The 27,070-nt window shown below is 43.4% G+C and overlaps 1 protein-coding gene across 9 annotated transcripts in view; it reads left to right on the forward strand.

Moving 5' to 3' along the window:
- The window catches only part of MAPKAPK3 (MAPK activated protein kinase 3), a 59,991-nt gene that overhangs the window by 15,614 nt on the left and 17,307 nt on the right, over nt 1-27,070 (forward strand). For all 9 annotated transcript variants that reach the window (XM_066326898.1, XM_066326895.1, XM_066326894.1 and 6 more), the window contains one exon: nt 26,219-26,358. In XM_066326898.1, coding sequence (XP_066182995.1) covers nt 26,219-26,358 — 140 coding nt within the window. The remainder of the gene's footprint in view (nt 1-26,218; nt 26,359-27,070) is intronic.

A 27,070-nucleotide genomic window follows, 5' to 3' on the forward strand; every position in this document is an offset into this window, starting at 1 on the left:
TTGTTTTGAATACTCTCTTAAGGATGCTGGCATTCCAAGTTACAGGCCCTAAAGCAGCTCCTGGGATCTGATTCAACAAGGGCTGAAGACAGATTTATAAAGATTTATTAAGGGGAGAAATGAGAAGAAATGTTTATGGTGTTTTGGATGGCATTTGTGATATGTATAACCTGTTTGGGAATGGCAGGGCGTGGAGCAGCTCACGGCCAGGACTTTGTCATGCTGAGTTTTGGCTGGGTGAGTTTTTTGCCCAGGTGTGAGTCAGCCCTGGCCTTGCGAAAGCCTTTCAGTGCTGGTTGGTGCCAGCCCTGCCTCTGTTGTGCTGCGGGGTGGGGTTCGGTATCGTTTTGTTTTCAGAGGAGAGCAGTTAAAAACTGGAGGAGCTGCCTCACACACCTGTGTTCTGGGTTAGCCTTCTGTGTGCTCCTTAGCCCTGAGCCTACCAGATATTTCAGGGATGAAATGTCCTTAAAATCCCTTTCCAGTGCCACAAGGCCTGGCGTTTGCCAGCGTTCTCCTTGCCTGCTGTTCTAACACTGAGAAACACTCTCCTTTACTTGCTTAATTTTTAACCAAAATCGCATTTATTTTCATGTAAAGGATTGATTTCTCTCAGGGCCTTCCATTTTCCCACATGTTGCTTTGAGTCAATGTGGCTTTGTCAGCAGCAGTCTGGTTTCCACGGCAACGCGTGGTTGTCTCCAAGGATGTCAGCGCTCCAAGGTAGGGAGGGGAAGAGGCTGCGTTTTCTGGCTCAGCCCTGGGCCACGTACCGGCCTTGCTGCAGCCACGCTACAGCACAACGTCCCCGTTGTCTTCCCGAAGAGTAAAACCCTCGCATTTTGTTCTCCTCTTCCCTTTCCAATCAATTTACAGTCGGAATTTGACACTTGGGAGGTAGATGGGGCTTGATGGTTCCTTGATGCTTTGAAGCTTCCTGTTCTTTCAAAGCCCTCTCTCTCTGTTCTAAGGGCGCTGCTGCGTCCTCTGCTTTTTAAAGAGTTTTTCTGTGGACAAAATAGGGCTTTTGCATACGTACAAACCCTGTAGCAGTAGGTTTGTGATAAAGGGGAGCAGAGCACTATTCTCTCTGACCCATGTTCAGTGTCTGCCCGTGAATGAGAACACAAAAAATTGTCAATCTTTTCACCTTGCCCAGTAATGTGAAACCTGCTTGGCTGGGTTTTTCGAGGCACCCATTTCCTTAGGGTGGGAACTGAGCCTCGATGCTATTGACCTTGGAATATTGCATTATTAAAAAGGATTTCCTAAAACACAGTTAACCTGTGAAATTTATTGCCCCGGGAGCTGAGAGGTTGTGATGCTGTGAAGTTCTTGAAAGAAAACAGAGCTTCTCTGAGCATTTCAAATGTGAAGAAACCCCCTGTGGTTTTAATATACGGTAAAAATTTGGCTGTGATCTTCCAGATCCTGTTGTTACAACTGATAAATACAAAACTGTCGGGATAAATAATGAAACTTTGAGCTTCAGAACGCGTATTTTTGTTTCTCTTGTGTACAGGGGTACAATATCCTCCTGTCTAAGGAGAGGGAAATGGAGCTGTGGCCTCAGCTCTGCTGCTGGCTGTGCCTCTGGGTAATGTCCATCCCTTGCACAATAGTTTCCTATAAGGGTGTGTCTTCCTGGGCAACTTGTACTTGTCTAAACTTGGGTGTAAACATAAGGTGAAATAGGTTTTTTTGCAACAGCTATTCACATTTAGATTTTTTTTTTCCCTTCTTCTGAAGGGCAGGGCAGGAAGATACTTAATGAGAGACTTGGCCTGTGGAAATGTCAACAGTGTAATATTATTGGAACTTCTTTTCAGGTACATTCTGGTTCTTATTTTCACTTTTAATATGAATTAGGGTAAAACTCAACTGCTAAAGACAGTTAAAACCAGAAGCTGAAACTTTAGAGACGTGGGTAGTTAACACTTTAAACTGGCTTAAATATATGATGAAATCGTGCACCCTAATGCGGGTTTTAATTCAATTTTTGCATGTCTGCTATTGGCTTTTAAAGGCTAAACTTTGTATCTGGAGCTTGGAATAGAATTGCAAACTCCTTTGGTAGCTGGTTGTGTTCCTACTCTTTATTTCTCTTTCTTAACAAGGATCTGGCCTTGCATCAGAGTTCATGGTACGTAAGCTGTGATTACAAAGGGCAAGATATCTGCACAGCTGTCTTGTGTACTGGAATTAGGTTTTCCAGGTTTATCATGTTTAGTTGGGAGGGTTTAAACTTGATTTTTTTTTTAATGTTTGAAAACCTACAGAATAGCATCTCCCAAGATTGCTGGCACCAGAGTGCAGGGAAGCAGACTGCCCAAGTAAGAGTGGTGTATGGGGAAAGTCAATTAATTTAGAAACAGTCCCGGTTCTGGTGGATTGGTATCAAGTAGAATTTTTCTCCAGTCTCTTAGCCCTGTAATAACATTTTCCTGGTGCTGAGATGCTGTTGTTAAAGGCCTCTTTAAGGTGGAGGGAGTGTGAGAGTGACTTTCCTTTCCAGTTGAATTTCAGAAACCCTGCTTGCCTCTCAGGTGTGACTGCCTTGGCTTGGGCCTCTGTGGCTGCTACTGTTGAAAAATGGGACAAGACACTCGAGATTTGCAAAAACTGACCTCTTGCTGCACTCGGGAGGAGGAGAACACAGTTTACATTATTGATAAAACACCTTATACTAGAGCAATTAGTACTGAGTCTTCCCCACCTCTCTGCTGTCTGAATCAGTTGTGGAGGTGTGAGGGAAGGGGCTGTGTTGTGTGCACAAAAGCCAAGTCTCCCAGGGAAAACAAGGAAAAAGTTCTCACAAGTGTTGCTTCAGTAAAACATCCAACACAGCAATTGTAATTTATTGTTAAATGGTTCTTGCTGTTTGTGGCAGTCTTCATTTTTTGCAATATGAGGTAATAAGTGTGTAGGACTGCTTGGGTCTCAAACCAAAGCAGGATTTTTTCCTCCATCCTACAAGAAGGGAGCAGGTTTCACAGCAGGGCAGTTCTGGGGGAGAATGGCTCGAGCTTGGAGCCTGGCCAGTCAGTGTGAGAAAGGGCTGTGGGACAGAAACCTCGGAGGGTAGCGTGGGAAAGCATCCATGATCCTGCTCAGTGTGGAGCTCCTGCCATGTCTTCTCTCCCATCTATCCCAAACATCAAAGCTCATGAGGAGATTGGTGTTCTCTGGTGTTCTGTAAACCCTCTAAACTCAAACTCCTGAGGCCACTCAGTGTGCTGTGACTGTACTGTGTGCTCAACAACTGCTTTCTAACTCAATCATGCAAGTTCCAGATATTTATTTCTGCTTCTTGAGGATGCTGTGACTGGGCAGACCAAAAGGGAAAATTCTGTGTTTTAAGCTTGATCTTCCATCTGCATTTGAGCAGATTAAAATAGGGATGGCTTGGTAGGGGGAGGTGTTGTTACTATCACCACTGGCTACCAACTTCTCGTGTGCACAACATGGCCACTTTCATCACCGAGGAGCATTGCTCTGTTTTATATTAAAAATTAATAACATTAATGTGTTCCATCATCCCTTGGTTTCCTGCTGTGCAGGGGATTACCAGGAGACTACTGCATGTCATTCCCCCTTTATGTGCACAAGAGCATTAAATGCTCTTTGGCTGAGATTAAGACTGTTAATATAATATTAATATAAATTAAGGTTCTGGTTTATGTTTCTTTTTATTACCAAGGGCTCCTCACTTCTCTGAAGACCAGCAATCTTTAAAGCTCCCAAGTCTACCAGGTTTGAGTTTTTTTTGCAAAAGAGGCCACTGGGATAGAACTCCATCAGTTTCAACTTTTTAGCTTGAAACAATTCATAGGAGGAACTTTTCTGCTGCAAGGATCCTACTGACAAATTAGGCTATATTGACGTTCAAGCCTTCAAGGGAAAAAAGTAAAAAATTTATTTAAATTATATTTAAAAACTAAAATAACTTTAATAAGATCATTTGCACCATCATACCACATTTCATCTGAATCTCCAAGTTATTAATTGAAAAACCTTCTATCTGTGCACTGTAGCAATCTTTAGATTCCTGTGCAGGATTTGTTGCATGATAATACAGAAATCTTGACTGGTGCTTTGTATCTGAACAGAGCAGTCCATGTCCTTGCTTAAAAACTTGTGAGGGTTTTCTAGTTTTCTGTTTACTTTTAGAAAATAGGTTAATTGCATTTATAAAGCACTTTCCTAAGCACACAGATAGAATCCTGTGCACATTGTGAGCTGTCAGTGTGTGCTGGTCACTGTTGTGGTTTGAAAACAAACCGATTGAGAGGCTCCAAGTCAGAAATACAATTTAATGAGAAGAAAAGGGAAAAAAAGGTAAAATAAAATAAATGAAATAATACAAGAAAGACCACTGACAGAGTCAGAATACAACCTGATCAGGGTGATGGAAGCAGTCCAGGTCTTCCTGAAGCAGTGATCTCGTAGAAAGGTCTGGTAGCTCTGGTCCTCTGGGAATCCAGTGGGTGAGGGCTGACTGTACTGTCCCAAATCCCAGCTTATATCCAGGTGAGAATGCTTGGCTCCTCCCCGTGGGCGGGGCATCTCCCAATGGAGTGATGAGTCATACAGGGGCTCCTTGATGGCCCATTAAAGAGAGATAACTCCTGGAGGGAGTGATCTGTGAGTCCTGCACAAGGCATTGATGGGCCATTAACTGAAGATGGTGATAGAATACATCCTAAACTACAGCCCAGGACAGTCACTGATTCCTGCTGGGACATCAGGAGCAATGATCTCTCTCCCTTTGGTGGGACTGATGGCCATTAAAGGTCCAGAGCTGACTGCTTGTTTTGTAGGGAGTATTTCTAGGGAGCCCAAAACCAGTATTCCTGGGAGCTCTGACATCCTCCCCCTTGTTTGGGAGAACTTCATCTGCAAATACTCGTGGTTTTGTGCTTTCATTCAATTTATTCCACAGTTTTCATCTTTTTTCTTCTGTGTAATCAGAGCAGATTCCCTTCTCTTCCACCCCCACCTTTTTCTGCTGTTAATTCCCTGGAAGGATTACATTTTAACTATGAAATGTCAGTAAATGTCAACTTTTGCTTCCACCCCACAACTTCAATTTTTTTATTAAAAATTATATGAGGGGAAAGTAATATGTGAGACATCACTCTTCACATTTTTCCCTTTTTCTTAAATTCATTTAGCTGTCAGTAAATAGAAATTGTACTTCTGAAGTATGATTGAATTTGGTGCTAATTTTTTCCAAACTACTAAATTTGGTGTTTTCAATATGTAACTTTTTTTAATATGGCACCAAAGAGAAAAAGTAAAATTGCTTTAGAAATAAAACCAGAATTTGCACTTGAACTTTTTCTGAGGCAAGATATAACTGTATTATCTCTACTTTTTCTTTAGAGTTTATATGCTCCCCATTTAGTGAGGCTTTTTCACCTAATTTTATTGTATTTTTACTAGTTATGTAGAAATATAAGCTCTGGTATGTTATTTGCATGTTTCTTGTTTAATGAAATCACGGACCTTGTTAGCTCAAAATCAAATACATTGGTTTGCCCTTTTTTACATGTTTTTATATATCTTTGTGTAAGAACATGAGAGCCAAAATTCGTATTATTTAGGGAAAATGGAACAAATAATCATTAATTACTGGGAACTGTAGCCCACTAGAGGCTTGTTAGTAACTGCAAATATACAACAAACCCAAACTTGAAGGATGAGTGACTAAACCAAAAATGTTAGATGCCTTTCTGCCCTTTTCCTGAAAAGCCTGCTGGAGTTTGGCTGGAATTGGGAGCTCAGTTTTGGAGCTCTGTTTGCTCCCTGACTGAAAGTAATAGTCAGTAAGCATTTTGGGGAGTACTCAGGCATCCATAGATTCTGTAAATCAAGGATATAGGAAAGAGGAGTCCCAAAGCCGATGGTGCTGCTGGTGTTCCATGTCACTGTGCTTTGTGTCTCTAATCCTCCAGTAACCCAAGGTTCTTTCCTTTAACACTGTCCCCATGAGGTCTGTGTTCCACCTTCAACATTTACATCTTCCTGTCTGTCCACACAGGACTATATTTTGCATCTTAATTTTTGCCAAAATATGTGTAAAAGATTTGGATATATGAAGCTTTTATTCAGCAGAATATGCCAAAGTTTACCTTGTTGTTTTGTTCACGTGTTCCCATGGAAGACTTGGAGGAGCTATGAGGCACATTTAGTATTTCTGCTGTTGGGCCAAAGTACTTTTTCCATGCAGTTGTTACTTTTGCATGCATTTTGAGAAGTCTGGGGGAGCAGTGGGAGTGTTCCCTGTGCAGTTTCCCCCCTGGCTGGGCTGTGTTTTGCTGCTGTGTGCAGTGTCTGCTGCCTATGGAGCTGCTCTGGGGGAAGAGCACAATCACTGCCCCACAGTGACTCTGTGCAAAGGACGGGCTTTGACCGCACGAGGACCAGGAATATTCTGGGATGTGTCTGTCTGTTCCCCAATGCACGTGCTCTCCACTCAGGAGGTATCTCCAGTACCATCCCCAAGTGGCTTCTCTGCTGAGGTGACCCAGGTCTGAGGCTGAGGGCAGCTGCGTTCATCAGGGTGATCTGACCCCACAGATGCTGAGGATGGCCCCAGCTCAGTCTCTCAGTGTTAGTGTTCCTTATGAGGAGCAGCTGAAGGCACTTGTTTTGTTCAGCCTGGAGAAGACTGGGGGGAGACCTCACTGGGGTCTTCAACATCCTTTATGAGGGGCAGTGGAGGGGCAGGTATTGATCTCTTCACTCTCAGGAGCAGTGAGAGGACTCCAAGGAATGACTTGAAGCCAGGGAAGGTTTAGGTTGGATATCAGAAAAGTGTTCTTCCCCCAGGAATGGTGGGGCACTGAACAGGCTCCCCAAGGAATGGGCCCAAGGCTGCCAGAGCTCCAGGAGCATTTGGATAACACTGTCAGGGCCAGGGTGGGGTTGTTGGGGTGTCTGAGCAGGGCCAGGGGCTGGACTGGAGAGTCCCTGTGGGTCCCTTCCCACCCAGGATACTCTGATTCTGTGAGGGCTATAACTCAACGCTGAATACAGGTGTCCGACCTCAGCCTGTAACCTTCATTTAGGGAAGGCAGCAAGGATTTGTGTCTGCAGCTGGCTGATGGCAAACCTGATCCTGTCAGCACTGCATGGCTCACAGCAAGCTTGGCTGCTCCCAGAGCTGCTCTGTGCACTTGTGCATCAGCCTGCTTCCCCTTCCCTCATAGTGCTACTGAACTGGGGTCTCTGCTGGAGCAAGAGAGAAAAGCATTATAAACGCCATAGAATTGGCCAAACAGTCTCGGACTTCGTTAGTTTGATTACATTTATTTAAAATTATCTTCTTAAAATATAGTGAGTTATTTATTGCCCCACAAGTCATGAAGTGAGAAATAAGTATCTTCTAATTTCACCTCTTTCATTGATAGCTTGAAATGGGAGAAAAAGAGGCAGTAAATTACTTACCTGTAGACTTTGTAAGACAAAAAAAGTAAGGTATACTAATAATCTGGTATAGCCCAGTAGAACTGAGGAAAATAAAACCAACTAATAAGTATAGTGGGACTGAAAGACATGGAGGTAATGACCCTTACTGAAAGAAGAGAGCAATCAGATAAATGAGTCTAAGAATTATTGATTTTATGATTTCAGTTAAAATAAAACAAAATCAGAGTGGTAGAAAATTACTTTTTTTTAAGGCAGTGTAGTGTTACAATTTTGTGTAATATAATGCTGAAATGAAGATAATTCCTAGTTTTGATTATTGGATCAATCACGCATTAATAAAGGTAGCAAGTCTTTTATTTAAGTATTTGAGTTTTTACTACACCAGAAAAAATTAGGCTGCATTTGAGCAAAGCAAATGAAGAAGTTGCAGTAAAAGATGCTGAGGGTTGTATTAAGTAATTGATTCCTCTGCTTTTGTAAATGATTTTCAAGCAGAACTATGAGGTGCAGATTAATAACAATAAAGTCATCAATATGATGTTATGAAATCAAAACAAATTGGAAGACATGTACTTCTCCAGAAGATAGGAGAAATAGGCAGAAGTAAAATATTGAGCCTGATGCATGTAGATACTTGAGTTTATCCCTTCTGAGGATTAATTGATGACAGCACAGAAGCATTAAAAAGTTAAAGAACTTTCTATGGAGACCCTCAGTTATATTTGGTGCATCAAGGTTGATCTGATTTGGTACAATAGTGCTGGAAACACTTAATGTGTGGATGGAACTGCCTTTGCAGCCTGCAAATCTCAGCATCAAGTGACAATGCTTATCAAGGAAGCATCAACCATCTGAATTGTTCCAAAGCAGATCGTTCTGGATAAGGGGTGTTTGAAGGGAGAGCAGTGATGAAACCTGAATAGATGTGGTTTGAGGACAGCATCAGGAAAAAGCATCTCAGAATGCTGATTGCTTTTCTGATGTAATTAGCCTCTAGGGCCGTATCAGAATTCATTGTGGAAAGAAGCAAAAATAACCACCAAAGTCATTGTCCTTGCTCAGGCAAAATAACTGTTAGTTGAGTGAATGGTTTATCTTGGTGAAGACATCAGATCTGTGACTAATGTGACAAATCTTGTGTAAAAAGAAAAAAATAGATGTCAGGGGAAATGATGCTATTGTGAAGTCAAAGCTCTGAGTGTTCTTTCAGGGAGCTCCACTGTGCCTCTGGAAAGAGGCAGAATTGGGCTGGACCAAGAACTTTGCATCCTGGTGGGATTGCCTTGGTCTGCACGGCCTCACACATCTTAGTATTCTGACAAATTTGGAGGATGGTTTTTCCTGTGCTGAACTGAAATAGTTTTGCAGGAGTTGTTTAGGCAGAAATTTTTCAACCTTTTCCAGTAATAAGACTAGAGGAAAAAGTTGTTTTGACTGCATAAAATACAAATTTAGTGTCCAGTGATTTGCCTGTTAGTTGGATTTGAGGCTTATTAAAGGGTGAATTTTGTTCCAGGCACATCTTGCCATCACCCTTAAAATTATCCCAAGTTCAGTCAAGTTCCAAATCTGTAATGATCAATCTGCCCTCACATACACAAAGCTCCCTCATAAATAGCAGTTTTGTGTAGGTAAACTGAGCATTCAGATGTAGGAGATGTCAGGATCCGTGCTGTGTTTATACCTGTGACTATCTTGCACTCTGTATTTTCTATCCCACTTAAGGATTTTTCAGTGCATAGACAAAAAATATTAAAGTGGTAAATGGTTGATTTCAATAGCTGGTTTCTTTGTCATTGTTCAGTGTATGGATTTCTTTATTTCAGCTTCGCTTAGATCTGCTCTGAAAACAGGGTTTGGGTTTGTTTTGTTTGTTTCCTCCTGGCTGTGCTTTGAGGAGTTTTCACTCTAATGGCTGGATCACTGTTATTTTTGCAAAGTGGCTTTAAGGTAAGTTTGCATTGTCTCTGTTTTGTGTATGTGGAGCAGGCGAATAGGTTAAACTTGTAAAATTCCACCAGATTTTGTGAGCTGCATATGAAATATGTCGGGTGAGGGTGGCTTGGTTTGGTTCCCCCCACAGGTAGAGATGGCACTTGAACTCAGTCGAGCTTTTTAGACCCAAGCTGTGCCCCAGCTGGTTGTGCCCAGGACTTTGGCAAAGCCAGCCACGGTCCAGGCCCTGGGAAATGAGGAATAGACAATTAGAAAGTACCCGTGTGGCTCAGCTGACTTCCTGAGCATTGCATGAGACATCAGGAAGAACAAGAGGAGAATCAGGATTTCTTAGAGTACCATTCAGCTGTGGCTAAGCCACAAGACACTTCTTTCTTATACTGCACTGTCCAGTGTCTGTGTGGAGTGCAGAGGAGATGGGAGGGGCTGCAGATGGCAGCTCCTGTCCCTCTGCATCCTGACTGGGTTCACGTTGTGCTCTGGTGTAAGGGTGAACTTGAAAGGGGAGGAATAGTGTGTAATAATACTGTGTTTAATACATATAAAGGGAGCAAATATCCAGGTTACTCAAGCACCTTAATCCTGAAGTTCACTAATGTTAGAAAGGTCATTTTAATAATATAAAATCTGTCTTTTGCTTTTGGTAATTGTCACAAAGGCCTGTTCTTAGCAAGTAGAAGATAGACAAATGGTTCTCTTTTTATCTGTGACATTTTATTTATTATGTATTTATTGAAAGGGTATTAAATGGTTCCGAGAAAACAATGTAGAGAAACAGCGTAACTGATGGAATTGCTCAGTTCTGCCATGTGCACAGAATTTATATGATTAGGATTTATTACAGTTTCTGTCATCTCTGTTGAAGATTGCCAAATAATTTATGCCAAAGCACCCCATTGCAGTAAAACACAAGAAAGTGACATCCAGAGACAGATTTTGTCCCAAAAGAAGACCAAAAAAAGGATCTGAGATTCCTGACTCCAGTCTCTTAGTGGCAAGGACTTAGGCTCTTGACCATGCCATAGCAGCCCATGGCTTGCCTGTATATAAATACATTACCCTGCCAGAAAAATCCGTGGTGAAATCTTCCAGGCAATTCCAGGGCCATGAACTGCAGGGAACTTGGACTCAGTGCCACGTGGAGAGGAGTATGGCACAGCAGCCTTCAAGGAACACTGCTCAGCAGTTCAGTGGTGCTCAGCTTATTGCTGATGCTGCCATCAGTCCCTTCCAATAAAGCCTCACTGTTCTTCCTTTGTTTCTCTGAAGCCTTACCAGTGAAGCCTGCAACCTGCGCCTTGTCTGCTTTACTGCTAATTGATTTATTTTTTAGTCAGGAACATGCAAAGAAGATGATTCAGTTTTTACTTCTTTTTTTTTTTTTTTTTTTTTTTTTTTTTTTTTTTTTTTTTTTTTACAAAAGTTACCTCACTTGCCTAAACTAGGTCAGAACTTCAGGGTTTTGAGTTGCCAAAACTTCTTTTACAGGTGCTTCTGTGTGTGCAGTGGTCACAAGACACTGCAAATAGCCCTGGTGGGAAAATAAACTGTATAGGCTGGGTTTTCCTTTCCCGTTTTTATTGGTCTGGCATTAACAGCTCAACTGTGTAAAAGAATATCAATGTATCTGAAAAATCTAAACATTTCTGGAGCTTTGGAACCAGCAGCCCTGTGTCCTCTGAGCAATGAAAAGGATCTTTTTTGGGGTATTGCAGGAGATGAGAGGCTCCAGGGCTGGAGCAGAGGGAGGGAAGATGTGGGATTATGGATGTGATGCCTGCTCTCTTCCATGTGTTGAATTGGTAGCTACCACTGTGAGTTCTATACTAACTTTACCAAATAATAATGACTTGGGAACAAGATGTCTGAGCTAAAGGTACAATAAATAATAAAAATAATAAAAAATCCCCACTGAACACAAGAGATTATCTGTAATACGAAAATCTATGGCAACAGTATTAACAGGCAAAGAGCATGGAGATGGGAAAGATAGGGTGAGGAATGTGGCTATTGACTGTGTGCCCTGGATTTTAGGACAGGCAGGAACAAATGTGTTCTGGAAAGTTTGTGTAATCAAAGGAGATAATGTTATCGTATGTGGCCTAGATGAAATCTGGACTGAGAAATATTGCAATAATGTACAACGCTATAGACTATTTATAAATCTGTAATCTTTACATTTGACGGTATCTTTGCAGAATGCAACCTTTAAATTTCACCTTTCAAGGGCCAGAGAGCACTGGAATTTAAATATATTTTTATCTTTTTTCTTCTGCCAGATATCTGTTTGGCTTTGTACCTTTTGCAAGGTATGTAAGACAGCTATGTTGTTGTATCCAGGAGAACAAAGTTACTGCGCACATTGCAAAACAGCCAGGGATTCAAGGCCAAGGCCTGCAGAGTTGAACAGAGCTCACAGGTGGGGAAAATTTATTTACAAACTTCCAAAGACATGGGCACTGTGCAGCTTTAAAAGCTGCAGCCAAATCTCCTTTGGGCAGAGCAAGAGGTGGGGTAGTGGCAAATGTTAGAATTTCAAGTTTCCAGACATGTCTAAAGGAGGATGGCAGGCTCTGTGGCTCACTTCACTTGATTCACATTCTTGGATTGATTTCTGTTTAATTTTTAGTTCCTCTAAATAATTGCTTAATTTGAATATGAAACATTATTTTCTATAACTCTTTTTTTTGGTCGATTGGTTTGGTTTAGTTTAGGGGTTTGTTGCTGTTCTGGGGTAGCCAGAATTTGGGTCCTGAAAAATAGGCACTTAGTCATTTGAGTTGAGTATCCAGACTTCCATCCTGTTCCTGCAGCCAAGCCTTATTCCATCTTTCAACAAGCAAGATAATTTTCCTTTCTGATTCAGAGGCCGAATCCTCCTTAATAGAAGTTGCCTGGGTAAGCAGGTTACAGAGTTATGAAGAGGCTTCACTTTGAGTCTTGTGGTCTTTTCACAGAAGGTTCCCTGGAATACATGAGTGGAACAGATATTTCTGTAACAGTCCTTTGGGAAATAGCAGGAGTGTTTTTCCAGCAGTTCTTGCTATGGCAGTGTATAATCTGGAAAGTAAATGTAGCTCTGGCCTTGCATCCCCTGAGAGTCCTGCATGCAGCTCTCTGCTTCTGCCACTCTTGAAACTTGCCTCAGGGGTGTCTTCTTCTTTCAGCTCTCTTCTGAATCCCCCTCACCCTGTAATGAATCCATGTATCCCTGAGGAGGTTTTCCTGCAAAGGCTCACCTTTTCTTTTGTTGTGTGACAATTGGTTGTGGGAATACCTCCCTTTACACTGAGCAGGAAATGGTACTGTGATTGTATGAAAACTTCATCAAATACAGCAGTATCCCCCACACTGAGAAACACCCAGGAAGTTTTAAAACTCCTCAGGAGGAGTGAGAGCAGCTGTACCCTTCCCAAAATAGACAGTGGTTCCCCCTCAGCTAGGCTCTGAAGAACACAGGGCTATGTCTTTATTTGCCAGCTTGTGTTTCAGGTGTCAAAACTGGGAGACACTGCGCACTGTGGGCATGCAAAGAGTTCTGTAAGAGCTGGAAGGACTCAGGTAGTGAAGTGGTAGACCCTCATCTAATTCAGGCAGAGCAAGGATTTGGAAGTAGATTTCTGCAGCCAGACTTAATAGGAATTTGACTATGTGTTATCTCATCTGAAAATCCAGGGTCTCTTGGCGGTTTTCCATGGTTCTGTCCAGGACCTATGAATGCTTTTCTACCAAGCTGCTGTATATTTTCATGTGAAAACTTTTAGTTTTGACGAAAATAGTTCTAATCTTGCAGTTGGAAATACAGATAGTGATAGATAATTATGAATTCTGGCAGATCACCCCCTATGTTCAAAATATCACAGCCTCTTAGTTTAGAATAGTCACTTCTAAGAAGAAACTGAGACTTCAGGAGTTTTGAGTTTTAATGCTTTAAAGTTTGAAAAATGTCTCCAGATCCTGCAATAGTTGATATCATAATTTAATATTAAGAATTGTTTTGAAAGGGATCGCTTTTGATGACCTGTTTGAGCTCGCCCTGTGCAGTTGTGTGATGAGAACAATGTATCACTGTCTTGATGTTCTTTCCCTAGACCTTCAGGGATTCTCCTCCCTCACCCAAAAAGTGGAGTGGAGAAGCCTGTGGTGGCAGGGGCACTGGGATGCTGGTCTCCTGCTTGTGAGCAGCCCTTGTAACTTCCATTAGAGACTAATGGTGGGCAAGAGAGTCAAATGTATGTCTAAATTTACAAACAAATAACTGCCTTCCCTGGTCATGAAATGATGAAGATGGATCAAGAGATGGTTTCTATAGGTTTTCAAAGCAGCCCCTACTTGGGAAAGTGTTATGTGGCCACATATAAATAAACATAAAGCATTTTGATGATGGCAGAAGGATTAGTCCGTGGAAGTTGGAATTACCACTCTCTGACATGTCTTGAACAAAATCCTGCATATTAAGCAGGTGTAATCCAGATCTTCTGGGGTGTGTCAGGATGTTCAAAATCTGCAAATTACCCTTGCAGTCTCCACCTGGGGATCTGCCTTCCCAGCCAGAGGGAAGAGCATCGTGGCTGAGTGCCTTCTCCCCTTGCCATGCCTGCTGTGAAGTACTGGAGCAGCTCTGTGGAGGGAGCAGCAGCTGCACGCTCGGACAATCTGTTTCCCTGTTAACATGGCTTTAGTGCAGGGATGTTTTCCTGTTTCCCTGGTGGGTCACATCCAGGAGAATGAGACTGGATGAACACACATTGCTTCTGTGACAGCATCACCTCAGGAGTCAGGAACACTTCCATGGGGCAGCTGTTTCCAGGGTACTGATGTTAGTTGGAAGCAGGCAGGTGGCTCCTGAGTCCCTTTTCTGCTGCCCCAGCTTTGTCACTTCCTCCTCCCCCTGCCTCAACCCAGACTCTCTCTCAGACACGCTGACTTGTGGAAGTGAGCCAACATTGCAGTGTGTCACAGGCAGCTACTGCTGCAGGGAGAGTAGAGGAAGGACAGTGCCTTAAGAAAGGGAAACTGATGTGCTTCAGGTTGGAAAGATGAAAAGGATCTGATTCCTGGAATAATTCTTGTTTTTCATCAGTGCTTTTGCTACGTCTCATTTTTCTGACCCTTGTGCAGTCCTCTGAGTGTGGTGCTGCTTTAGACAAGAAATCAAAACATCAGACTTCCAAATATTCTCGAGATCCTCTTCCTCTTCTTTTTCCATTACAGCCAACACAACGCAGGGAGAGAGAGGACATTATTCAAGACTGTGAAGGAAATGCTCTTGATTTTGGGAAAAAAATCACCCTTCCATTTAAGCTGCTCTGTTCTACCTTTGTGGTTGTCTGACTGCTTCCTGTCTGCTGGTTGCAGGGAACATGAACCATTCCTCTCTAACCTCTGTCCAAGAAATAGAACATAGATGTTGGGAAAGAGGTGTGAGCCCTCTGCTCACACCTCTCACTCCACAGCATATCCTGATACAGGGAAAATCTTTAGAGTGAGGCAATGTAGCTGAGAACTGAAATAAAGTGGGCAGCAAAATGGAAAGATGTTCCCTTCCCTCGGGATCACTGGGGGAGTAAAGTCTGCTTGCCTGGGGTAGCTGAGAGCTGTGACTGGCCAGGAACAGGAGTTCTCAGCTGTTGTAGGAGAGTCTCCAGGGCTTGGGTGCTTGGAGAGGTGGGAGCCTGGATGGGCTGGGCAGGTGCCAGGTGTGGGTGGAGAAGGGAGCTATGGTCAGGAGGCTGTGGGTTAGAAGGATGGGGCATTAACCTGGTGAGGGGATCTTGATTTAATGGTGGCTGGCAGGGTGTTTAAGGTTTCTGAAAGGAAATGGGAAGGAATGTATGGTTGTGTATGAACTGGCAGCTCCCAGCTGCGTTCTAAGAAGTGTTTTCCAGCGTTGTGGATATTAAAGAGCTCTTAATCAGGTAATGAGTTCTGTAAGGCATTAGCTGCTCCAGGAGTGTGCTGTGGGGCTTGAAAGGAGCTGTGCTGGATTCTGCTGCCATTGTAGCGGAGCAGAGCTGTAACCAGGGGTGGCTGAGCCAGTGCACCCTGCAAAAGCCATCAGTGAGAATTGTAACATAAATAACAGTTTTACTGCAGTGTCACTTGCCTATGTTGATTACATCTGTTGAATTCCCTCTCCCTCTGGAGTATTTTTCTTTTCTTTCCTTGCCTTTCCTGGGAACCACTTTACTTAGCTCTATAACATATATTCAGACAAAATAAGGACAAGAAGTGTTGGGAGAACAATCTACTTTTTCTTTTAATGGCTTCCTTTGCATTTCTAGCTCTGCTGAATGCCACAGAGTTTTGTTTCTGTTCACAGTCACACTATTCTGTCATGTCATGGCTGTACACAACAACCAGTTCCAGGGATCCTTATGCCTGGAGGACCATTAAGCTTCCATCCACAGAGCTATGGACTGAGTTGTGCCTTAAAAACAGATCTTTCCTTGAAAATGCCAGCGGCAGAGCTTGCACAGACATGAGTGTGAAAGCATATAGCAGTGATTTGAAGCACTAAAGAAATCTTACAGATGTCCTTGCTGAAGGCCTTAGGGCTTTGTTTTATTACTGAAGATGAGCTAAGCTGCCACAGGTGACAGCTTTTAGGATTGAGTGCTTGATGCTGCACTGGCCAGAGTCACTCCACTCAGATTCCCAAGAACTGGGACAAATCTCTGTATCTCTGCTGTGAGAGACATGAGGTAGAGTTGCTGTCAGTGCCACTGATGTCAGGGATTTGGCAAGATGCTAAACAAAGAAGAGGAGCCCCATGGAATGGGAGAAGGAAGATTTGAGAGGGTTTTGTTTATTTCTGAGTTCTTTGGATGATTTAGGAATACTTGAGACAGACTATGCAGCAGGAGAGAGACACTGCTTGGTCATGCGACAGAATGCACAAATGTGGGTGTCAAAGAAGAAGATGTTGAGGAAGAGCCAGCTCTGTCTGAGAAAGAGCTGGCCTGGGGTGGCACATTGCCCAGCTTTGCATGCATGGATGGCAACCTGAAATTCATATGGAAGGCGATGGGAAGTCAGCTAACAGAGAGTTTAGATGTGTGGGCAGTGGCATGACAGGACAGTATCTTCATTCTGAATTTCTCTGCCAAATGGTGGAGCCGGGGAGGAAAACAGAGCTGCAGCTGTTGGGGGGAAGCTCAATAAGGTGTCAGCTGTCCCAAAATGGGGCTGGGGTGCAGAGAAGGGTGAAAAGACAGACATGGCAAATGGCCACAGCAGGAACCCAAAGAGCCTCTGTCAAAGCCTCCCTGGGAGTTCTTGAGTGATTTAATCTTCATGACTGTAGTCACACATGCAAAAAATACAGAGAAAAGCTGGGGGACAGCTTAGGTTTCCCTCGGAGTTACTGTTATCTGTGGTTAATGAGATTAAACATGTTCCTAATTTCTGTTTCTACTTTGTTTGGTATTATCACATCTGTGTTAATTTTCATACTGCTGATTAGTGTGAAGGCTAAGAAAGAGAACATCAGACACAGGTCTTCTCAGTGCCTTCTGCCACATCCTGCTCCAGCAAAGCTGTGCCATGGCTTACTCATGCCCTGCTGTCCCACACAGTAGTACAGGTGATTTGCATGGCAATTAGAACTGAAATTAGAGTATTCGGAATAACACCTATATTTCCTCTTTCCCGTTCTTTCTGTGGATAACCTATGGAGGATGTTACTACTAGTTAGAGGACTTTTGGTTTTATTTAAGAAAAACAGAGGTGTAAGACAAAAATATACCAAAATGTAACAAATGGCATGGTGTCAGATATTATTGGGAGGAGGGAGGATTAGGGATGGTTAAAATGGAGTTTAGGAACTGTGACTGTCAGTTTCAGCTGCATGTGAGATGGTCATATCCTGGCAGACATGTTCCAGCCCATTTCACGGCCAAAAAAAGCGCTGGTGTATTGTGCAGGTATTGCTGTGTCACAGTCATGGCACAGAAGAGTGTCAAAGGTAAGTTTAGCAGCTCCCTGTGTCACCCGGCTCAGCCAGCCCTGGCACCACAGTGACACTGAGGGTTCTTGGCTGACCAAAAGCAGGGACGTGGCAAAGGCAGGAGGTAAAAGATGGGACTCTTCAGAGACAGGGCTACAGAGTTTATTGGATCAGAGGAATCCTCACCTCAGGGCTCTGTCAGAAGAGACCCTGAGGATCTGAGGGGAGCAACTTATAAAGGGGGGTGGGTCTCAGGGGTGGGGAACAGCGACAAACCAATAACAGAAAAGTCAGGAGTGACTCTGAACATGACATACAGGTGCAACATCAAATCATAACCAAATGGGACGGGACCCCCTTGGTTCTGCCCCATCACTCGACGCCTCTTTTGGAATTTTCTGGATGCAAGGAGAGGCCCCAGAGTGACTGACAGGACCAGAGGGTTATGTAACTAATGATTGACACTTAACAAATATCTGACAAACAACTTGGGGATGAGCCAAGGGAAAGGAACAGGAGGGGGGTACAAAGAACAAACCATTTTACATTAAACTTTCTGGAAATAGCTCATATAACAGAACAAGCAAAGTAAAATCCAGAACATGCACCACCACAGGTAAGGAAATACAACTGGCACTTCAGAAAATACAAAGAGTGTTTTGTGATAGCCATAGTTCTTGTGGAAATCTGTGTCTCAGTCTCAGACTGGCCCCAAGGACAACCCTGAGTCCTGGACAGGCAGGATATGTCCTCATTGTGGGAGATTTTACTATGGCAGTGTCAAAACTCTTTGCTGTAGGGTACATCTCAAAGTTTTAAGTGATCCTTTATTTGCTTTGATTCAAGGCATAGGGATCTTAGACATCTGGAAGATCAAGACTGTAGTCTTGAATTTACTTTAGTTCTATGAATACTGAAGTCATAGCAGAGGGAAAGTTTGATTGGCTGAAGATGTGAGGAAGTGCCTCAATATTTTGTACTGCTGGAATTTTCTTAAACAGCAAAGTTTCACAAACAAGGTCCATTCGTTTTGCTCAGCCAAGGATTGAGTTGTATAAATTGCTGAAGCCAAGTCAGCTGACTCCTTGTTCCCAGAATTTATGAACTCAGGGCTGGGAGGAGTGAAGTTTGTGTTGAGGTGGTTTTTTTGGGTGCTTTTTTTTTGTTGTGGGTTTGTTGTTTTGTTTCTTTTTTGGGGGTTGTTTTTGGTTGGTTTTTTTTTGGGGGGGGAGGGGTGTTTTTTTTGTTTGAGGGGGTTTGTTTGGGGTTTTTTGTGGTGGTGGCTTTGTTTGGTTTTGTTTGGGGTTGTTTGGGTTTTTTTAGGGGGTTTTGGGTTTTTTGTTTTTGTTTGGTGTCTTTGGTTGCAGTGCAAGATGTGACCAGCAGTGTGTATTCTATTGCCGTCTGTTGAAAGCAGCTGGGGAGGTGTTTCCTTTATCTCTTCTATGGCCCATTCCTCACCACTCACAGGGCAGGGGGGTGTCTTCTGTCAATGGGGCAGCTGTTAAACCAGCTGGGGCAGTGTTCTTTGACCCATCCTCCCTCCAGGGGGAATCTGCTGTTCATGGGCCATCCAGGCTCACTGCAGGGCTGAGACAATTCCATCATCCCACTGGGAGAGGCTCCACCCAGGGGGAGGAGCCAAACATTCCTACCTGGATCAAACCTGGGATTCAGAGCACCAGCACAGCCTGTCTGCACTGGATTCCCAGAGGGAGAGCAGACCCATCTCACCACCACTGGGCCTTCAGAGGAAAACTACAGCCTTCTCCAGGATCATCTCAGCTCCAACAGAACCACATCTGTCACTGCAGGAGGACTGAACGGGACTGCTGCCAACATCCTGACCAACAGGGGGTCAGGCTGTAGTCTACTCTGTCAGTGTTTTCTTTTTTGTTTGTTGGTTGGGTTTTTTTGGTACTACTACATTTTTATTTTTAATATTCCTACTAAATAATTGTTAATCTCTATTCCCCTGTCTTTGCCTGAAAGCCCTTGATTTCAAAATTATAATAATTTGGAGGGAGGAGGTTTATGTTCTCTGGGTTTTCCCTGGCAAACACCTGTCTTTCCAAACCAAGACATTTGGGTTTTTTTTTTGTTTGTTTTTTTTTTGTTTTTTGTTTTTTTGTTTTTTTGTTTTTTTTTTTTTTTGTTGGGTTTCCTTCTTCTTCTTCTCTTATTTCCCTTTTCAAAGGCAAACCTCATATCAGACACTCGAGTGAAATTATAAGGTAAAAAAGTCAGAATTTTCAGCTGGGAATTTAAATTTCCTCAATTTGGAAATTTAGGAAGAGTAAAAATAGTTGCAGAGCTAGAGATTATTTTATTTTAATCACAGATTAGCATGTCTGAGTTTTGGAAATGGTTTTGCAGCAGGTCTCCCCAGCTACTGAATATTGACTGCAGATGTTGAATGCAGTTGTCAGTGCTGGCTAAACAGCATTTTGTGGTAGAAATTGTCGTCAGGAGAAGGTAGAAAGAGGAGTCGATTTCTGGGCCTTCTTGTATAAACAAGTGTTTGAGGATGTTCCTGTCTGGTAGCAGCATGTTAGTAGCTGTTGGTGATGTATTTTTTTTTCTGAAATCTATTTGCAGTGTTTTGAATACAACAGAAGCCACGTGCAGCTGTTTTGTAGCCTGTCACAACTGAGAATAGCTGGAATCTTACAGTGCCAGTGGGAATATGTTTCCATACACACAGAACAAGCACAGTATTAAAATACAAAGTAATGTGGTTCTAGCCAAACTCATCTGCTTTTCATTTAAATCTCTCTATACCCCATGGTATTGAATGTACAGTTGCATATGTTTGGCACTGCAGTTCAAATACATTCATGTGAGATTATCAGAGTATTAGAAAAGTCACTTTTCTTTGTGGGCATTTTGGCTCGTTTTTGTGCTTCGTTTTATGCCAACCTCACGTGGGCAAAGGGATACCTTTGAAATGTATCCTGGCCCCTAGCTTTGCCATTTCAGTTGCATTCCCTGTATCTCCACTAACATTTATGAGCAAAGACAGCTGACCTTTGCAGAGTGAATGGCTAGTTGCATGTGTAATTAGAGCATTAATAGTGCTATGTCTCATTTATTTACCTCAGGTTGTAGAGTCATAGTGAGTGCCTGGTGCCGTAGTGAGTACTGCTACAATAAATAAAATTCAGAAACCACATCAAGATATTTTTGAGAGACCTGGTTGATTAACTGCAGGAGAGAGGCTTGGAGCAAAATAATATTTGTATGGTGTGTGCTCTCTAGGGAGAGCAAAGGAGCGAGCAAAGTTTTTCAGCTGACTTGCTCCACATCCAGTGTTCAAACTCTAAAGAAAACAAAGAATATCTCTGTTAACCTGATCTTTTTATCTTGGTCCATTCTACTCTTTTCTCCTGTTTTCCCTTTAAAACATGTGCATAAGGAATTTGAACTCATGTGTGTCAGCCGGGAGCTGGTTTCAGCACAGCTCTGACTCCATGTGCAGAGAATCCTCCCCAAGCCCTTTGTACATCCCCCTGTGCTGGCAAGGTCCCAAAGATCTGCTGCAGCTTTTGCCATTTCCAGGATTAGCTGAGTAGAGGCTGGAAGAGTAGAGGGGAGAGGTGGATGGAGAAGGATCCTTCAGTGCAGTACAGCCCTGACGCTCCGTAGGGTGAGGGAAAGGATTTGATACCGCAGGCAGGAGCGATGGGAAACTGTGCTGCTTGACTGTTGTTCCAGTTACAAGCTTGGAGAAGCCCATGTTTGGGACTGGCTGTCTGACTGAGCCCACACTGAGAGGCCAAGAAATGCCAGCTGTGGTGGCAGCTTGGACAGCTCTGCAGGAATCAGACAGTTTCTTTCAATGAAGCCTCCAAGCAGGTTTAAACTCCAGCAGCCTAAGGTGGATTTGAAATAACAGCAGAAAAGTGCGAGGTTTACACATGACCTTCTACCTGTGCCTGCCCTAACCCTTAGCTGTAGACTGATGGTTCAGTACTAAATAATTCAAGCAGAAGTGTGTTGTATTTTTTTCGTTTTAAAGAACAGAATTGGTTCTTGGAGATTTGTGCAGGAGTGGATTCCCCACTCGCTGGGCTGCCGTGGCAGGCACACAAGTGGTTTCCTGCTGCAGCTTCACTGATGGGCACTGCTGATGCGTGAGGAAGGAAATCTTGATCATTTCAATTCCTTGAGTATTCTGACACAAAGGATGGCTTTATCCCTTCTGAAGAGACCTGGAAACAGACAAAGATTGTTCACATTGAATTAAAAGATATATTGGAAATAATCACAATGTAATAAAAGGCAAAACATCCAAAGCCATACTGATAGCTCTCTTTTCTTTTTTCTTTTTTTCCCTTTTCTTTTAGTAGCGCAGGAGAGGGAGGGAATGAAAGAAACTTTATCCAAGCCTCTTTTTGCCATCAACCCCTCTTGAATAAAGAGAGACTGGAAGAGCTGCTCTGCTGCAAATGGTGTCAGGTTCTGTGCATCAGTGTGAGTTCAGTTCTCAAGGCTTATTTGTAGCATTCAGCATTTTGGTAACAGCGACACACAAAGAGGAAAGCAAGCAAAAAAACTGCTTCATTTAGCCCCTTAGACTTTCTATTTCCCAGCTAGAAATAGAAATAAGCTAGACGCAATTGCCTATGTGTCAGCATTGCGTGCTGAGGACCCTTAGGACTGAAAATTTCTGCAGGTTCCGTTTTGGTTTTAATAATGGGATGCCTTCTTGTGAGGGAGATAGCATAGAGATTATTCACTGTCTTGTGAAGAGGAGTTCAGATTCTGGAATTAGTGTATATAAGACAGACATGGTTGTAGTGTCAGATGCTGCTTTAATATAGCACATGGAGTAGATGAGAACGGAGCCTGTAACACCTCTAATCCAAGCACAGCACCTGTTTGGAATTAGGAAGATCTGTTGAAGTGTAAACTAAATTAAAAAAGCATACTGGAGGTCTTAATTTCCTGTGTAGGGAGCAGATAGCAGGTCTGACAGGAGTCTGTAATCTGGCAGTGCATATTCAAGTTAAAGTAAGTCACTGAGAAGTGGTTGTTCCGTCCTCAGCCTCATGCCCATGGGTATCTTCCCTCTCAGTTGTTACAGATTCAGAGTACAGAAGATCACTTGCCACTCCCTGGAGCCCTGAGGTTATTTCCTGTATAGATCAGACCATTAAGGTATGAGGGTTCCTGCTGTCCTTCCTCGTGTACACCACACCAAATCAAGGGAAAAGGCATTAGAAGATACTGTGTCACTTTTTAGCCTTTTTTTTTTTTTTTTTTTCTTTGTTTTGTTCGTTCGTTCGTTCTTTCTTTCTTTCTCTCTAGAAATTCTGCACAGGAAGAAATTCCGTAGAGCTAGCCTTCCAAACTGCAGTTTCGAGTTTGTTTGGCAGGTGCTCCCCAACTCGAGTTAGGCCAATGCCCCAGAATAAGAGTCCAGGGCTCCCTGCACTGCCCAGGCCCTGACTTGGCAGCACATCCTGGAGCGTCTGCTGGCATCTGCCCTGTTGTTCCTCAGGAACAGGCTGAGCACTCCCACTGTGCTGCTCTTTTCCCTCTTCAGCTTTTTCAGATATTGAGGACAGTCGTGTCAATCACATCCTATGCTTTCTTGCCTTCAGTCCATCAGCCCTGTTTTTGGTGACCTCCCTGTTTCATCTGCTGCATTTAGGCAGTGGTTTGGTGATGCTGAGCTCCAGCAAAACTCGTTTTGTACTGAGCAGCTCCTAGTGCAAACTGTGTTGTCTGACCACACACTCATGGAGTTGTGCAAAGGCTGCTGTGCTTTGTGTCATCTGGTCTGATGAGAAATTGGCAGATGGAGATGTCTCTTGGGGTTTGTGTGCTTTTGAAATTGGGCTGGTTCATGATCCTGCCCACAGCCTGTTGTGACTTCGCTGAACCCCAAGGACACTTTAGGGCAGTGACTGGGGGCTTCCTGTTCCCCAAGTTGCTTTTCCCTCAAACCACCAGGAAAATTGATCTGAAATTCTGCGTTTATTCGCAATTGCCTCTGCACTTTTGTACATTATCAGGGAACCCAAGTGAAGTCTTATCAAACCCATTGCAGCAATAGAAGTACAGTTGCTCTTTGGGCTCAGGAAGATGGCAAAATATCCATTTAGGTTCTTAGCAAGTTTGTGATATTTAATCGCAAGTATAAAATTTTAGACTGTTGTTAAATCATCACCTAAATTTTGCAGAAATTGGTACTTTCAACCCTACACAGCTTTCATTTTTCAAGTGTCTATGTGTCTAAAATGTCTTATAAGAGGTACAGTTCTGCCTTCCAGTTTTAGGCATAAAGAGAAGATTTAATTTGTTCTTAAAGTTCAGAAGGAGAAATCCAAAGGTAAACGGTTGGTATATCAGATGTCACTTGGTATGTGTATCTGCTCTTTATTTCTGAATTTCCCTTTCTCTGCTCCTCTAGGTGTCATCTTGGCATGAGTACATTCAATGTTGGCACAAAGAAGTGTACAAAACTTACTTGAAGGGTGGAGAAAAGAGACTGCAGCATCCTTATGTGCATCAAAATGCTTTGTAAAAGCTCTTCAGAGAGTTCAGAATTCAATTCTCTGAAAAAATTTTCGTAAGCACTTGGTACAAACCTGAAAAACAGCATCTCTGTGCACTGTGCAAGCACAATAGACACAGATTATAGTGCAGTTACATTAGTATAGAGAAAGGGAATGCCTGATCAGTGGCACAGGATAGAGGAGAAGCTTTTAGGAGTGTCCTACTCAGAAGTGGCATTAATCCAGTAACATCCAAGCAATAAACACTGCAAGGCCTGGTTAGTCTTGAGGGTGTTTGGGCTTTTTTGTGGCACACATCATTTAATGAACTTTTGAAGAGACCTCTAGGCAACAGCCCAAACTCAGAAAGGCAGAGGGGAAAATTCTGATGGACAGTCCTACTGAGCTGGAGCACAGTGCCTGTGAAGGAAAGGCTGCTGAATGGGCTGATGGGCTGAAAGAAGCAAAGCAGCCGCACTTGGACTCACTAGTGGGCTCTTTGTCCCAATTGGAGCCATCTCTTTCTTTAGGAAGTTATTTGTGTTGGAAATGAGGCCATAGCCAGGCTGGAGCAGGAAGGAGGAGGCGGACAGTGATCTCAGAAGGGTGTGCTCTGGGTGCACAATGACAGCCCTGCCGGAGGTTGGCTGTGAGGGCAATGAACTTGGCCGGAGAGCTCCTCCAGCCCCTTGCTCTGCTAAACCTCCAGTGCAGGAGCTTTGGAGCTGGGCTCAGGGGCCTGGGCTGGGCATGATGTGGGGTTCCTGCACATTCAGCTGCAGAGCCAGCTGCCCTCCTGAGCCTTGTCCCCCCTCTGCAGCCTTCGTGTGCTTCACAGAAAGACAGAAATGTGCACTCAGCAGAGGAGTAGTTGTCACCCTTTTCCTGCTCCTGGCCTGGAAGAGAAGTGTTTACTCTCTTTCCAGTTGTTCCTGAGCACTTCCCCAGCATTGTATGAAAGGCTGCAGGCCTTTCCTGCCTTGTTACTGTGTCTGCTCTGCTGAGAGGGATGCTGGAGCAGCAGAGGTGTAAGATTTTTTCCCAGTGATGTGAATTGTCTGTATTGAAGTCAATAAAGTATACAGAATTTGCATCTTCCTTCCTGTGACCTTTAATGTTTGCCTGTATTGAAGGTGCCTGAGACACCACTTGTGGCTTAGCTTGGCTATTGGACAGAAACAATTTCGGTTTCCTGCTCTGATTCATAGGTCCCTAATGACAGGTTACATGTTAATTCTTGTTTTCAGCAATTGTCATGCAGTTGTGTTTTCACTGGGACCTGATAGCAAACGTGAGTGGAAAGAGCTTCATGCTGAGGCCTAACAGTGCAGCAATGGTACTTTTTATTTGCCTGTCTGGAAACAGTTCCCCCATGGTTGCTGTGGGCTTTTTCTAACACAAATATATCAGAGATGATTGTTCTTTGCTTGATTTTTATTCTGTTTCACTACCTTTAACAATGCTTTATATAGCATCAGTTTTGTTGCTGCTCCATCATCATCATGATTACTACCATAGGGCATAAAGTATCAAACTCAGATCACAGCTGTATTGTGCAGGAGCTGTACAAATGTGCAGTAAAGGGAGTCTGTGTCACAAAGTGTTAGTAGTGTCTGGAGAGCCGAGGCAGACGGGAACAGGCACGATTCAGCACTGTGCCCCTGCTGCACAAAAGCTCAGTTGTGGTGTTGGGTACAGAGCAGGGCTGCAGACAGGAAGGGACATGCTGCTTGTGCACGAGGTTGCAAGATCAGGAGGGATGAGCTCTTGCTGCCCTTCTAGAGATCAATGCCTTTAAAATAAACTGGTCTTGTGTGTAACAGAAATAAGTTCAAGCATCTAGATAGCCAAAGGCCCCTTCTTACCTTGGTGGGGTCTGAAGTGTGTGTAGTGTTTAAGAAGCATATTCAGAGTCCCTGTAAAAGTCCTCATTGTTTCAAATCTCACTTAACTTACACGATTTGCACTGCACCCACCTGGAAGTCTCTTCTCCCAGCAGCTGGGGGCAGGTGGAAGAGTTATTGTCCCTAGCAGGGGGATTCTCTGTTTTAAAGTTTTGCAAACACATAAGAAAAATTTGCTGTTTCCCATCCAGAAGTGGGTAAGGTAGACCTGCCTCCATCTCAGATTCAAAATCTCTTCTTATTGTCATTCAAGGCCTTTCCAGTTCCAAGGGGGACCAGTTTTTTTCTGTGTTCCTCAGTCTAACAAGTTGGTCAGCCCAGAGACGGTGAAAATGTGGTTTTGGATTCTCATCCTTTGGCTGGAGAAGGTTTTCTCATCTGGAGCTCATCTTTGAGTCCCAGTGCACGTTGGTGCCAGTTGATGGCAGGATGGTGGTGCCTCGCTGACTGTGCTCTCTGCTCTTTCTCTACAGCTCCTGTATGACAACCCCAAAGCCCGTCAGGAGGTGGAGTATCACTGGCGAGCCTCGGGGTGTCCTCACATTGTCCATGTACTGGATGTGTACGAGAATATCCATCATGGAAAGAGATGCCTGCTCATTGTCATGGAATGGTATGGACCAGCAGCAGCCCCTCACCAGGCACTGCCTTTGGAGGGATGGAGGGAATAGGAGAATGTGTTGGCTTAGGTGGCAGCTGGGGGTATTTCTCAGCAGCACAATTTCGGTTTACACAGGAAATCTCTTGTTCCCTTTATGGAACTGATAAGGAAATGTGCAGCTGCTCCAGGCATACTGTGTGCTGGAAGAATGAGGAACCTTTACCAGAAAATAAATTTTCATTGTGATCCATAGCAATTGTCCTCATTAAAGCATTGACTAATTAATACACCTTTGAAAGATGTCTCTACCAATACATTCTGCTTTGGTTGTGATCAGCTTTCAACTTCAGATGTAAATCCAATGATCCAGTGTGATCTGTCTTGTCATAACTACTTTCACTCTAACTTCCCCTATTCTCTCCCTAGTCTCCAATACCTGAGTTATTGTCCTTTTAACTGAGGACACACTAATAATTCTTTTGGGTGTCTTTGTTTTTTTCTTTTCCTTCCTCTCCACCCTTTACATGAAACAAGATTATTGTCAGCCTCCCAGTGCTGGCATATCTGACTTCCCATCTTTGTGTGTCGTGTTCCCTGTGACAGGGTACATTAAACTGAAAGCATCAAAACTCCCTGGTCTTATTTTGTTTTCTATTTATGCCATACCAGAATGGCTTTCTGCATTGATGTGAGTGTGATTGTTTAGGAAGCACTGGCATAAGAG

The sequence above is a fragment of the Sylvia atricapilla genome, chromosome 11 (genome assembly GCF_009819655.1).
Source record: "Sylvia atricapilla isolate bSylAtr1 chromosome 11, bSylAtr1.pri, whole genome shotgun sequence".
Taxonomy (NCBI): Eukaryota; Metazoa; Chordata; class Aves; order Passeriformes; family Sylviidae; genus Sylvia; species Sylvia atricapilla.